This window comes from Anser anser (genome assembly GCF_964211835.1).
Source record: "Anser anser genome assembly, chromosome: 2".
Lineage (NCBI taxonomy): Eukaryota > Metazoa > Chordata > Aves > Anseriformes > Anatidae > Anser > Anser anser.
Genome location: NC_139721.1, coordinates 21,137,966 through 21,153,837, shown reverse-complemented (window position 1 = coordinate 21,153,837; position 15,872 = coordinate 21,137,966). Strand labels below are relative to the sequence as shown.

At 38.1% G+C, this 15,872-nt stretch overlaps 1 protein-coding gene across 38 annotated transcripts in view; it reads left to right on the top strand.

The window, feature by feature from the left end:
* Positions 1–15,872, top strand: part of RIMS2 (regulating synaptic membrane exocytosis 2) — a 462,822-nt gene that overhangs the window by 77,926 nt on the left and 369,024 nt on the right. For all 38 annotated transcript variants that reach the window (XM_083822300.1, XM_083822296.1, XM_083822280.1 and 35 more), the window contains one exon: positions 7,532–7,742. In XM_083822300.1, coding sequence (XP_083678426.1) covers positions 7,532–7,742 — 211 coding nt within the window. The remainder of the gene's footprint in view (positions 1–7,531; positions 7,743–15,872) is intronic.

Sequence of the window (15,872 nt, the reverse complement as noted above, 5' to 3'; positions counted from 1 at the left end):
TGAATGCTGAAAGACCCATTGCTCCTGTGCACTGCTACTGAGAACCCCACTACCACTTAGCACAAGGTGCTTATCAGCTGCCATATGTGATGTTGTTATGCTATCAGCATAGCTGGAGATACAAATAGTATCACCTATCAGGTCGCTCTCTCAAATGAGAAACCTGTATCCTTTCCAATATTCAGTAAAGCTTGAGCTCGTGATGCATTTTTCCCCCTTGACTAGACAGTTCCAAAAGTGCTCTTCTGTCAGTATGGCTATTTTTCCAAATTTGTAACCCGAATTTCTTTCAGGCAATTGTTCTTTCCTGTCAGATTTGTTTGAAATTGATCAGATGAAGTTGAAAGTATCTGGATATGTATGGCACGTACATGTGGGTAGCTGTTTACACCTTGCTTCATTACAAACTAGTTAAAAAAAAAACACAACAAAACACACAAACAACAACCAAAAAACAACATTTGACCATAATTGTCTGTATATCTGTAATTTCTAATTGAGTTTTCTTTTACTGGGCTGGAATACAAATTAAATGACAGTACAAATGCCCATCTTTAAAGAGCCTGTTCCTGCGCTCTGCCACACACACTTCCTGGCAGCCTGCTTTTACTCAAAGTCCAACTACTGGCTCCTGATCTTCCCCGTCAGCTGCGGATTAGTACTTACAGTTTCAGCACTTTACCAGAGCTGCTCCTGTGGGATAGTGGGGAATGCAAACACAGGGACAAAGCCCATGGAGCTGGAGATAAAGTATTTTTAATTGAGGCAATGCAGTTGTGGAATGAACTTGGAGAGTTTCCTATTGTTAGTCAGGCACTGGAAGATTACCTTTGCCTGTTACAGCTGGCATGGTTAATCTTACTTTGAAGGACACCTGAAATTACCTGGGAAGGGCCAGCCTTGTCACATGGTAGGAAAAAGAGTATTTGGAAAACTACCTCTATCGTATGCAACAATGTGGATTTACTTTACCTGCTGGATGCATTAAAAAAGCAGTCCTAGTGATATTTCCAGTATAGGTGGAGAAGGTACAGAAGTAGCTGGCAAAATTCATTAGAAGAATAGCAAAGACGTTTTAATGGAGAAAAAATAAAAAATTTAGCTAGAATGAGTTGGATGTGTTACTACATTCTGCCTCTTTAAACCTTAATTGGGACTTTATAGCTTTTTATATAGTACAGATTGTGAAAATACATTCAAAAATTCAGTTGCAGATTAATTTTAACAAATAAAAAGACAGTCACGAAGATATCACTTCCTAATTCAGTCTTGCAATTAGCTTGAACTGTCTGCTACAGAAAAGGAAGAAGCAAGTATTAGTGTTTTTAAGGAAACCTGGAAGTAACGGGCACAACCAGGAGTTGCTTTCTTTTTTCCTTTATGTACATATTGTCTGGCTTTATCGTGCTGTCATTAAACCCACACAGAAATATCGTAAGATTAATTGGATCAGGCTTTAGTTGGCCATATGTTAATCTTCTTCATGTTTACTTTTTCTTGTAGCCTTGTGCAAGCCTGTTGTACGTAGAATGCTGTTGTTCACTGCTACCTTGCCAGTAAAGAGCAACCTCACTGCTGCTAATAAACAGTTATTAAACAAAGGATGCAGTTTTATTCAATACTGAGCATTATATAAAAAAAAAAAATAAAAAAAAATCAGAAAAAAGGAAAAAAAAAAAGGGACAGGTAAGGTAATGCTTGTAATCCTTCCAGTTACAGTTAGACTTTCAGTCTCACCGGCCTGTTGATCTATTCAGTCTTATCCCACTAAGTTGTTAAAACTGAGTTGTTTTTTCCCCCTCATCTTTGCTTGTCTTTTTTTTTTCTAATTGAGTTTCTTCATAAATAAACTAGATTCAATGATGTGACTTTGTCTGTAGTTGCAAGCTCATTTATGATCATGCAAGATTAATTCATTATGACATAAGAGCAGAGCAATGAGGAATATTTGCTGTTTGGTGAGGGAGGTCAAATAAGCAGAGAACATGGAATAGTGCAAACTGGTGGCCTTTGCAAAAAGCCCTAATAAATGACAAAGAGAGAATGGGTATGGAGCAGCTTGAAGACCTCCTCTTGTCCATATCTTTTACTTTAAGAGTGGCTTGTACTAAGTTCCCACCAGCATAGATTAAAAAGTAGCATTTTACTGCACAGTTGTGTTTTTTAACCTTTTTCAATTTTATTCTCTAAATATTTTTCAGTAGAATTTGTTTTAGGTAAAGCTGAAGCTTAGACATATCACTGAGGTAGTTAGCTCTGAAGTTAAACCTACTGACAGTAGAAAATAGTTAATTATTGTTCGTTTGAGGAAACCAGACAATTAAAATTGTACATCAGCTTAATGAGACAGTGGAAAGTTCATTTTGACAAAAAGTTAAAGTGCTGTGGGTTAAGTGAATGTTTGTAGAGATCACTGCTGGCATCTAGTTTCAGACAGGGTTTCATTTTCAGTGGTACGAAAGCTCAAAACTCTGAATTATGAGTGACATTGAAACTGTAGTTGTGTTATCAGCGTCTGTGTGATAACTCATTAATTTTAAGCAGAATTTGATGGGAGGTTCTGTTATGAAATTGGGCTTGAGTCTTCCATTGCTTAATAATTTGTCTTTATCTGTTGGACTTAAAGTAGAATCATGATCTTATGAAAAGGAGTTTTATGTGGTCTCCTTTCTCATTTCAGCCATATACTGGCAAAACCGACATTTTATGATTCAGGAAAGCTCCCTTTTGCATTTCTGAAGATAGTTTTCTTTTTAAAGTTACTTCTTTATAGCCTCCACACGCCAATATGAAGGCATAAACTCAAAGTTTAGCTGCCCATTTCCTTACATAGCGCTGAAAATACATGTGAGGTCATTTGTCAGTTGTCCCTAACACATGGGATTACATGCATAAGAATAATATCCATTCAGATAAGAAGTGGGTGTGCTTAGTGGCAGGTTCGCTAGCATTATTGTAAAAGTAGAAAGCTTTAAGTGTTTGATACTGTAGAGGGAAAAATGATGTATCTGTTAACGGGTGGTTGCTGCCACTGTGCTGAAAAAATGGTTGAATGAAGGGACTTGGCAGAACTGAGAGTGAACAAACCCTTTTTGAAGTCTGGATTCCAGCCACATCCGTGCTCTGTGCCTGGGAATCGGAAATGAGGCACAGGCTTCAATCAGTGGGAAAAAAATAATGAAAAAACTTTGAGAGAACTGTAGCCAGGATCTGAGAAGTGGCTGCTGTCTGCCTTCTACACCCTGGGTACTCAGCTTTGGAAATTTCAGAAATGTTGAAGCGAACTTTTCGAAGGCAGCAGTAGCTTTGGAGCTTCCTGTCAGTATTAAGGATTTTTTTGAGGGGGGATAAAATACTGCAAAATCTGTGGACACTTCTGGAGGACAGGACAAAACAATTTCTGCATCGTAATAACAGAAGTCAGATGACTGAACTTGCTTTTCTTATTTACCTTTGGCAGTAGCTCATGGTTCATGAGAGGCCCGTGGGTTCCTGCTCTTTGATTGATACTGCATTTCTCATTGCCAGAAGGGTGTGGGGAACCAAGGATAAGCAGAATTAAATGAACTCCTTTCCAGAAAACAAAACAAAACAGAACAAACACCTTTTTGACCTTGACAGCTTTTACAAATGGTTGCATTAATACCCAAATATACTCTATGCAGCTATCTCAGATACAGTTTTACAGTACGCAAGTCTTGACTAGTGATGTATAAGCCTCATGAACTTCACCAGTGTAACTTCCAGCAGATATGAGTGTGATTCAGGGAACTCATTCTCACAGGAGATGAAAATGACCAGAACTTAAATGTCAGTTTTCCACCTTAACTTACCATCATCATTATGCATAGACTCCTACCAGCCTCTCCTTTCCCTCTAAAACTACAACAGTAGTTTAAGTACATTCTTGTATTTTTTTGGAAACAATGTGGAAAAGGAGAGAGATTTTGCATCAGGACAAACAGATGGTGTGTGACGGTGCTATTGAGGCCATCGTCCAAATACACATAGGTAGGGGTTATAGATACCCATTGCTAAGTTTTCCACTTAAACATTTTTTTACTGTATCGTTCAATGTAATTATTTGGGTTTACAAACAGAAACCCTAGCATGTCTAATAATAAGATTTGCATTATGGAGAAGCATTTTGGCCTGATATGCAGGTAATCTGCAGAACACGGTTTTTAAGACTCACAGCGTGGATCTTGGGCCCCTCGCATTAGCAGAGGACCTCCTGGGAGTGCAGGGACTGGAAATGGGAGGCTTGATGCTGGTTGCTTTTGGTCCCCCGGTGGCTGAGCTCCTGAGCCCTTGGAGGCAGCAGTGTTCTGAGTGGAGATGTGAATGCAGACAACGTGACCAAAATGGGGTTTTATTTGTTACGTTTTCTGTAATGTTACACAATTTTTACAAAATGTTCTTCAAGTACTGAATTATTCTAAACACCTTTTTATCACTTCTTGTTATTACTTTTTTTTTTTTTTTTGGCTTAAACCCTTGTAAGCTAGATGTTAAGAAATGATTATTATATTCCATAGAAAGTTTTTTTTAATTTTGTTTCAAGTATGCATATTCATTCCAAGTGGTTCTGCTCAGTAAGTAGAATGCATACTGTGTGTAGACTGATTATTTAATAGACTTTTGTCTTCTGTGTTTAATTTTTTCCAACAGCTGTCAAAGTGTGTAATACTTCTCTTGAAACAGAAAATGATGTAATAATGAACTATTTTGGCAGAAAAAATATTTGCTACTAGAATGAGGATTTTAGAAAACTTCTCTGTAAAGTAACCTTGAAAAGTTTATACTTTGAGGCAAAAGTTACAGTGACCTTTGCATAGATGCTTGTGCCCAAGAGGAAACAAAAGTGAAATTATTTCAGTACATGAGGCTTAGGAATTGGCAAAAGGCTTGTGCTTTTTATGCATCAGTGAGACTGGTTAGAAAATAATCATAAAAACAAAGGCTGTAGATTAAAAGGAAGCCACAAAACTAAATGCAACCTAAAATAAACTTGAAGTTCAGCATAGATAATATGCATTAAATGAAGAACACAATGTTTGGCAAAATTAAACAGCAAGCGAGGTCTCAGGGATTGCATGTGTTATTGATGGACATGGGCCAGACTGCCAACTACCCGTTGGATAGTGCTGTCAGTGTAAAACGATGAAATGTGCCAGATTTCCAGAACGAAATGTTGTTCTCAACTTCATCCAGCTCTTTCTTACTAGTGACTCGTGTCCTGCCTCATTCAACACAGGACAGTCAGCAACGAACTCCTGGACCCGGAGAGCAGGCGGAGGAAGCCCCTTGCCCCTGACCCCTCAGGCTCCTGCCGGGGCAGCGGTGTCCCCACGTCCCTCCCGTGGTGTCCCCATGTCCCTCGGGCAGTGTCCCCACATCCCTCCCGCGGTGTCCCCACGTCCCTCCCGTGGTGTCCCCATGTCCCTCGGGCAGTGTCCCCACATCTCTCCTGCGGTGTCCCCACGTCCCTCCCGTGGTGTCCCCATGTCCCTCGGGCAGTGTCCCCACATCCCTCCCGCGGTGTCCCCACGTCCCTCCTGTGGGGCCGGGGGAGCAGCGGGCCCTCTCTGCTCTGCCTCAGGCCAGAGCTCCTGGCAGCGCGCAAGGGACTGCTGCGGTCTGAGGGCAGTGTGTGGACTCAAAACTGAACTCAAGTGACAAGAGCTGGTAGATTAGAAAGATGAGGCATAAGTTGCATGAGGCAAACCTGCTTTCTCTCAGGGAAAAGGCCAGTGTGGCTGAGAGCAGGAGACGTCCCATTGCTGCACAGAAGAGGCCTACCTACTGCCTTGCCTGACAGAGGGTGGGAGCTGCCTCTTAAATCCTATGGCTCCTCTGTGGTATAACACAAATTGTATTTTTAGGGGAGTTTTCCTGAAAGTACTCAAGCAAATACCAACAGTTCTTGCCATATGTGTGGGGAACCGTAGTAAATAAATAGTGTTTGAAGTAATTTTAAACTGACCGAGTGTGCTAATGTCTGTCTTGGTAAGAGCCTCTGACTCTTCTGATGAAGCCATTTTGTATCATTAGTTTATAGCTGAACTGTATAAAATATATATTTCTGTATTAAAGAAGCTGGTCTCCTAGCTTTCTTACTCTCTGTGCAATGTTAGACTTCATACATATATATGTATATATATTAAAAAAAAAAGTAATCTCAAGAATCTCTGGAAAACTCATTCTAAGAAAAATAAATCTCTTGCACTTTTTTTTTTTTTTTGGCTTACTATACCATTTTAATGTTTCATAGGAAATACTTCATTTTTTTGGTTGTGCTCGTGTCTGTCCAGGATAGTAGATAAAGTGCTTAGACTAGATTAGTAATTCTTAGGTTGCTGAAATTTACAGTCTCAATTAGCAAAATTAGGTGAGTAGAATTCCCTACTAAGAATCATTCCCTACTAAAGATCATGAGTCAGACCCCTTTAAATCACAGGGATAAAAATAAAAGAGAAGTTGAAGTTCTTGTTTTCTTTTTGTGATTCAATATCTTATACTATGTCACATTTTCCAGCCTTTTTCAGCAACCACAGGAAACTGAAATTTTACGATGAAAACTAAATTTCCCGTGTCATTTTTTACCTTTAGAAATAAGGGTTTTAAAAAAACTCTATTATAGAACATGAAATGAGTCTATAACTTTTATTGTAGTGAGACAACATAGCTATCATATATAGAGATTTGATTATTACAGGATCAGAAAATCAGTGAAGTAGCATGCCTGAAGGAATCGTTGCAGTATGAACTTGGTATCTGAATATGAATGCGCTCCTAGTCCACTGGAAATGGGAGGTAGAATATGTGGGATTTCTGTGTGTGTGTGTGTGTCTTAAAATATTGTCCCTAGTTTTTACACCTAAGGTAGTCCTCTACCGTGAGGTGGCATGAGGTGGTGGTCACTGTGTAATGATATGAATGGCTTAAATAATGGATAGTAAGTTGCTAAGTTGACATACCTTGTTATGGGCTTGTGGTTGCACCCATTGCTTGATAAATGATTGATAAAGCATTTTAGAATAATTAATCTGTGCAATATTGGCAATATCCAGTGTTGCTGGATAAATGAAGATAAGGTGTATTAAGATAAGATACTTGCGTGCGTCTGGTGGAACTAGGTGAAAGAGCACTTGGAAAAATAAATGAGATTTTTTTTCCTGCTATTAACCAGTTTATCATCTAGTACCATGGGATTATGAATCACTCACTTCATGTTTCCTACTGTTGTATTTGCAGCTCACAGCTTGGTCACATCCCAAAGCAAATTACTTGTCTTTGTAACAGCTGAACTGTTTGCTGCATGTTACTAGTGTTGGGCCACCTCCTAGAGTTTAGTTCAGTTGGAGAAGTAGTAGTTTTTGAAGGTTACACTTCTGGAATATCATAAATTACATGTATTTCTCTCTGATTTGTGTTCTGAAGTTGATTGTGGTTTAGTGATTGTGAAGTATTTGTGGGCCTAAATAAAAAGAAAAATACCCAACTGTTAATGATCTCTTTTCTTCTGCAGAAAATTACATCAGCAGTTTGAAATGTATAAGGAGCAAGTGAAGAAGATGGGCGAAGAATCACAGCAGCAGCAGGAGCAGAAGGGTGATGCCCCAACTTGTGGCATCTGCCACAAAACAAAATTTGCTGATGGCTGTGGCCATAACTGTTCATATTGCCAAACTAAATTCTGTGCACGCTGTGGAGGAAGAGTGTCTTTACGGTCAAATAAGGTATGGACTTACAAAAGTTTAGTAATAAGCTTCTAACCTCAGTATCTTTTATTCATTGCTTATGCATCCTAATCACATAGCTACTGAAATAGATTTACTTTAAGGATGAAATGATGTCTACTTTAGGGTCTTCTGAGACATCTGTCCTCATTTCAAATAATTTCCATTTGCAGATGGATTTGTGACTGTGTCCTTTACATTAACACATGCCACATTTCTACTCTAAGACTCATGCAAGTACAGTTCTTTGAATAGAGGACTGAGTTTCTGTATTGGAGACCAGGAGGTATAGCTAGTGAGCTAGTGATGCTAATGTTGAGACACTGTGACTATTGCAAATTAGAGCAAGGTTTTTTTTTTTTAATGTTATGCTTGCCCAGAATCCTCTGTACAAGATTATCGTAAAACGAGTGTTAGAATAGTATATACAGTATGTTAAGGACTTTTAAAATGTTTATCTATTAAACATATGCACATATATATACACATGTAAGTATATTACATTAACATATTCGTAGTAAAAATGCAATGCACTAACAGTATGGAGCTTCAGCTAGTATACTGTTTTTTATTGTACAACAACAGGTAAAACAGCAAGTTGAATTTTTAAGAAGTTTGGTCGTAGAATAAAACATTCAGTAGAACAGAGGTAATCAGAAAACTTAAGTTCTGAAAGAAGTTTTAGTGTTTTAGATAAAATGTTGACATCTCACACATCTTTCTCAGTTTCAGACAGATATTTGTAGAATATTCTTGACTACTCAGGACTTCTTATGCTAGCCTTTTGTTGCAACATCTTCTGTAAATCAATACAATCATTTATTTATTAATGTAATCATTTGTCAGTATCATTTATTTCCATAAATCAGTTTCTTCTTGTAATAGTCATTGCAAATACCATGCAAACTGCAAATATTATCTTAATCGCTTGGAAGGCAGGTGACAACGTTATGTATTTTTTGTCCAAGATTGAAAAGGAGGCTTAAATAATGGACTCAGGTTTTGATTGACAGGGTAGAAAAGAACCTGCTACTTGCTGATGATTAAAGTAACTGAGATTGTGTAAATCTGTCAAACTGCCTTGATATGACCAAATTTTGTTAAAGTAATTTTAAAATTTGTATAGAACCTTTTGTCTTGGGTAAGATCACATTATTATTGCTTTTTATAACTAAATTGTGTTACCAGTAATCAGAGATATAATAATTCCTGTACTGATTTCATCCGATTATAAAATACAATTGAGACAGTTTCTTGGATTCATAATGTCTACATAGTTAGAGTCAAAGAATAAAAGCATTAGGAGGAAGGCTTCTTCTAATGAGATGTTCTGAGACATCATTTAGAATCATAGAATGGTTTGAGTTGGAAGGAATCTTCCTCAGGATGGATCTGAACTTGGCCGATATTTCTCTACTGTCTCTTGACAGGTTTCCAGTGAGATTCTTCCATACCCTCTTAGGTCCACTGCTTAGAAAGTTTTTCTTAAATCTGTCTTTCTGCAGGCCCACTTCTGCTTTCAGTATTACGAGTCTGTTCAGCAACTCTTCTCAGGTGGTATTTTTCTACTACTCTGGATAACTTAGTGTGGTAAATAAACTTTTCTGGCTCTCATTCCTTTCTGTTCTTGATCACTTATGAATATGCTGGGCAGAGCATCTCTAGAGAGATTCTCTGTGGGGCTTCACTGGTGATACCTCTCCCTTAAAAAGCCCTGGCCATTTATTTATGTTCTTTTCTTTTTGTCTTAAACTAATAAAGTTTTCTCACGGAATAATTTATTCCTATTTCATGGCCACTGATATTCTTTAAAATCCCAGAGGTCAAACTCAGCTGTATCAGCAGGTATCACTTACTCAGTGACTCCTTGAAGGAATTTTAGTAAATGTAACAGGCATGACTTACCCTTACTAAAGTTGATACCTTTAGCTTACATAGCTAAAACATTAAACTTACATAGCTAATTCATACGCTTACATTAAAATTAAGTCCATTTTGTACAAAAATGATCATTATGTGGAAGTTCCTTCTAGATCAAACAGATAAAATTGATAATGATGGTACTGCTGCTTCTGTGCTCCTGCTTATGACCTTAGGGATAGGAGTATTCAGCCAGGATGGGGAGTTTAAATTTTGTGGGAATAAGGGAGCTTAAACTGGCATCTCTTATGATTATGAACAATTTCAGATTGATTGCAATTGTGTTTCTCAAGTAATAAATCACATAACAGCAATTTGTAGTGGTATAGGTACCACTGATACACAAGATAACACTGCTATTCGTTCTTAATCGTATACTGATTTATACAGGAAAATACAGACAGTGAGGCAGTAGACAGCAGAATGAGATTTATGCAGCTGAGAAATTTCTATGTTAAAATGTTTGACATCTACTGCCTTCAGATAGATAAAACTCGTGTGCAGTAAATATAATTTTCAACAGCTCAGAATGCCAGTTCAGTAAATCAACATTCCATTCCTAGAGGAAGAAAACAATGCTTGTGTGAAAACTTAATCTGAAGTATGGTGTATACCTGCTTTAAGGATGTTCAGCAATCTACTATCAGTTACACCTGCTGAAACATTCTTCTCTCTTTGTCTTTGAACATGAAAAATAAGAGATTTTCAGTTGCTTTCTAGGGCCTAACATCTCTGTATGAACTACACAGGGTATATATAGGAAAATTCCCTCAGTTCCCTCTGGTTCTGTCAAAAAATTGCATTTTGATTATTTCTTGGGTTATGTTTGATTCAGAGAACCATCAAGTTCTTTTCTCTTCTTTGTTGAGTGCATTTCCAACTGCAGGGTGTACAGCGTGGACCATCCATATGCAGCCACAAAGTGTAATCCATTTCATTCTGTTGACAATTGACAGGCACCAAATAATTAGTCTGTCACAGTCAGGATTTCCAGGTCACTAGGATTTGGAATAAACTCAGTGATTTGCAGTCGCATACGAATAAGTTGATCCTTAAGAGACACGGTTCGATTCTGTGTTTCTCTAGAAAAGAAATGTGACATTATTGACTTGATGGAAAGGATTTCTCTAAACTGTAGGTTATTTTTTTATTTTTTTTTTTTCATTCAGTTTAGGCCATGTAACACCTGTAGAATCTGGTAATGTACAACTGTATTCATCTTTCTGGAGAATCTCAGTGCAGGTTTCTCGGAAAGAAAGGAAAGGAAGCTGCTGAGTTTTTCCAAAGACAGTTTCCTATCTAAAAGTTTAAAATTCACAAATGGAGACTGTAAAAGTTATCCTTCTAACTGGGTTGAATTTCACATCCCAGTCTCTCCATGAGTAGAAGAGAGTTCATATTATCAGATATGCTAAAGACCTACAGCACAGCTGAACTCTGGTCATGGTTATCTGAAAACAACAATGCCACATCCATGATTGTTAAAACATCTCTAAACAATGATCAACTCCATTTAATTTGAGGTGAGCAGCTTTCCAAAGTTATACCCCAATTTAGCGGGACTACAGTTCAGCCATATACCTCATGGTCCTTAGGACAATTCCCTCCCCGTCCCTCACCCCCAGCAGTGTTTGGCTGCCTGTGCTTTAGGGCGGCTCTGATGTGGCCCAGCTGTAGCCTGGGATCAGCCCAGGTAAAGCTGTGGGAGAAGGAGCCCTGTGGGGGCCTCCACACCCTGTTTGGAGCTGCTTGGAGCCCTGTGGGGGCCTCCACACCCTGTTTGGAGCTGCTTTTGGCTTAGGCACTTGGCCTTGGTCATTCCCTTGGCGCCACGGCTGGTCTGTGCCCCTGCTGACCGGCGTCTGTAGGCTTGGCCTCCTGGCGGGCCTTGGTTCTGCCCCATCACCACGGCCCTGTTGGGATTACCCTGTTCTCCTCCTGTGGGGACTGTGGGACACTGCTCTGTTGGTGGGGGCATGGCCTGGCTGAAATCACCCTTTGTGCCCTGCTCCTGGCCCTGGCTGGGCCGCTGGCCCTCTCTGTGCCTGGGCAGTATGGAAGCAGCATGCTGCCCCAGCAAAATGAGGTTCTCGTTACTTCAGTTGGTACTCAGATGAAAGGCTTGCACAGCAATCATTTTTAACCAGGAGACATTGCTCCTTTCCAGCCTGTAAGCTTCTCATGCAAACTTATATGTAGCAATAGTGATACCCAGCTGCAGCATTTCTGTACTGACACCTCAGGTTCTCTCAATTCTTCAGAAAAAAAAAAATATCTGTGATTCTAATAGAAGCTTTGTGGATATTATCATTTCTTTCAAGTGATAACTGCAGAAACTATTTTTGTTACTCGCTTTATTATTTTAGGCTATTTTCACTTGGTGGCTGTTTTGAATCTCATTAAAGAGCAGATGATAGCCTCAGTTTCAACAGAGGCTAGGCATATTTGAAATCTTCACTCTATTTCAAAGCTTTCAAAAACCTTAGAGATTATTATGATCCTGACACAATGAAGAACTGATAATATTAGGCAAACTGATATTTTTGCACTTAAGGTGAAAAAATACTTTCTTGAACAGTGGCTTTAACTCACCCAGTCAAATGCCAGGTTCACCTTCTAACATTTTTTTTAAAGGGTAAGGTGTAGATATTGACTTAATGCTAGATTTCTTCTGAATATGGAATGAAATTCCAGTCATTTTACTCACATTTCTGTGTCTAAGTATTCATGGAGGTAAGGCCTTTTCCCACAAAACTGATATTAAAATGTACTTGCATTTTCACATGGGACCAAATAAATATGCCGAAATCTGACCAATTTGTTGCTTTTTAAGCATTTGTTCTTTGAGAACTGGATGGGATAATTTCTTTAATATCTTTGCTATAGAAATGACTGACTGGACTGTCTCTCATATCGTCAGTCATGTCACTCCTTATATTATACTGGTGTGAACTCAAATGCTGTGCATCAATGCTGGGGGAAGCAGCTGAGAAGATGGCGGTAGTCCTAGGTGTCTAGTAAAGGGTAACTGTTTGTCTTGAATTTCACATTTCTTTAAATTTCATTGCCTGTTTCTGAAAAGAGACACTTCATCCTGAAAGTTGCTCCATATCGGTAGATTCTGTCTGAATCAAGTCTTGTTGATCTGTTGGGATTCACACATTACAGTGTGAATGACAGAATGCAGAGTCAGAACCGCCTCCAAAGCCACCAATTTCTGGAATTGCTGCTTTGCATTGGAAAATTTACACTGATATGTTGAAGTGTTTAAAGCTCTTCCTATGCTGTTAATTTCTGAGAATTATCTTACATCTCCTTTGAGTATATAGTTTATAAATGAGTAAATATGTATTATTTTAATCGTTACCTAAGCAGTGCTTGTACTTTGGAATATCTTTTAAGCTAAGAGAGAAGAGACTTCTCTACTGATACATGAAAATGACTTATCTGCCACAATTTTCACAAAGATTGACTGAGTTTGTAGGAAACTTGAGTTGTTCTGTTCTCCTTGCTTACATTCTTAGGATGCATTTAGCGTTTACTTTATCTTTTCTGTGATTAAAGTTAATTCGTTTTCAAGTAAAGTTAAGCTTTTGGAAACTCTTGAACGCAAATTAAGATTTGGCAAAATGAAAGTGTGATGGAACAGAAGAGTGTTGTTACCAGATCAATATTTATGAGCCAATAGTTCGTAATGTTAGAACCTAGTGATGCAAGAATAGTTATTAGAAAAACTGTCTCAAAGCTCTTAAGCTGCCTTCTCTTAAATACATATCAGTGTTACAGTGAGAGTTTGTTTCTGTCTTTTAGATTTGTTATTTCTGAGTCTTCTCTTTTACTGGTTTGTATATTGTCGTCTTTACTTTTCTTCTTATATTGACTTCTTATGCATTATGGTTTTATTCCTCTTAAATGTTCTAAAGAACCTTGTATTTTAGGTGAAAACTACTGAGTAGAAAAAGTAGATTAGAACATAATTCACAATATGAAGAGGTGTAGATCATCCGTGTGTTTGCAAAAGACTATTAGAATATTTAATAGTTAAAATTTTATAGATATAATTATCACTTACAATTTGGATAGACTGGAACACCATGTTAGAGTAGCATAAAAATAGTCAGGACGTTGAATAATATATGCTAGTCATTATTTTTGGAAAAGAGATAAAAGTGGGTAAGATTCATATTGATGGCTAAGCAGAATGTTTAAATATATTCAGGTGTATAGTGTGTAGTTGAAAGCTATTTAAAAAGGCTAATATAGCTAGATTTTCTTAATGAGTGAGGACAGACTATTGATGAATAATCGTTGGGTTGGAAAGGACTTCTGAAGGTGTCTCACCCAACCTCTTGCTCAAAGAATTTTGAATTACATTAGTTTTCTGAGGTCCTTGTCCAGTTGAGTTTGAATCTTCAAGGATGGAGATTCAGCAGCCACTTTGAGCAAACTCTTCCTGTGCTTCATCACTCTCTTGATTAAAAACAAAACAAGGATTTCCTACACCTAGTCTGAATTTCCTAGGTTCTGTCTTGTATTTATTGCCTTTTGTCCCATGCTTCACTGTGTATCTTTGAGCAGAACACTACACATAATACTATATCATCAAATGACTAAATTATGGGTACTGCATAGAGAAGATTATAAGGAATTAATATTCAAAATGGCACTATTTCTAAGCAGTCTCTTGAAATGTCATGGGCCTTGTTTATAGTCTGTTTTAAATTTTCAGGAGTAGTGGTACACTGGAGAATATAAAAAACTGAAGGTAAATAAGAAGATATTAAAAGTTATTAAGACAGTAAATACTGTGCTAGAAACAGACAGTTCTGCTTCAAAGAGTAGTCAGCCTAGGTAGGTAGAACAGTAAGTTAAGTTCTATGATAAAAAAAATCAAATAATAATTTTCATCTCAAAATTTGTTTTTGTAAGGATCTTACCTCTTCTTGTAACTTCGTATAATTTTTAACCTCTTCTATTTACTGTTTCCATTTCTCATTTATTATTGATTGTTTTAAAGATGTTCCTATTTCCTAGTTTAAATGCCATTGTATCCAGTTTTAATTTTTGCTTGAAACATGCTACCTTTACTTTTTTCTTTAGTTTCATGTATTTAAAATCTTTATCGTTGTCGCTCTGTGCTATTTTACCTACTGGATCTTGTAGGAATAAATTTAATTTTGTCAAGTTCTCTTGCTCAAAATTGAACACAGTTTTAAACTGTTGTCTGCATCCTTAATCTGGGGAGCTGGGCTAGTCTGACTTAATTGCTCTTTTGTGCTGTTACTTACCCCTTCCTGCAGTTAAGAGACATTCACCGGGAAAGGAACCTAACCAGGCAGGCATTTATGATTTCAAAATTTTTTAGCCTCTGTGCTAAAAACACATGCTTATGGATTATGCTCCTCTTGCATAGTAGAGTGTATTTCTCCAGAGGATCGAGGCACTAGGAGTTTTCATTCCAAACACCTATGAGCAATTCCTGCCACTCTTAATGTGGTAGGACAGGAAGCCCTGCTAGGAAAGCAGTGGTGCACCCGATGCTGTGCAGATAAATGACTCTGCACATTGAATGATAATGCTTACAAGATCCTTGGTTTTAGATAGCTTTCAATGCTATTTCCTATTTCTTTAACCAAGAATAATCAAAAAACTCTAGCATCTTTGGAAATACTTTAGGTTTTACCACTGCACATAAGATCACAGAGTAAGCCGAGGGTGGTAGGACCTGGGGAGGTTATCTAGTCCAATCTCCTGCTTCAAGCAGGATTAACATCACAGTGAGACCAGGTTTCTCAGGATCTCATCCGACTGAGTTGTAAGGATGGAGATTCCATAGGCTCTTTGGGCAAGCTCTTGCTGTGCTTATCAACTCCTGAGATTTTTTGTTTGTTTACATCTGATCCAACCCATTGTCCTTCAGCTGTGCATCTTCAAGAAAATTCTGGCTTTGTCTTCCCCATAGCTCACCTTTAAGTAGATGAAGATTGCAAACAGTTCCCCTCTTCCCCCACCCATCCGCATCCCAGCCTTTAGGCTAAATAAGCCTGTGTCCCTCAGCTTCTCCCTGTGTGCTCTGCCCCTTGACTGTCTTAGCTGGCTCTGCTGTATTCTGTCCTGTTTGTTTGTGTGTTTAGCACTGGGGGGAACCTGAAACTTTTGTAAGAGCACAGGAGCACAAAGTTACATGTCATAAGGCTATCTGAATAATAA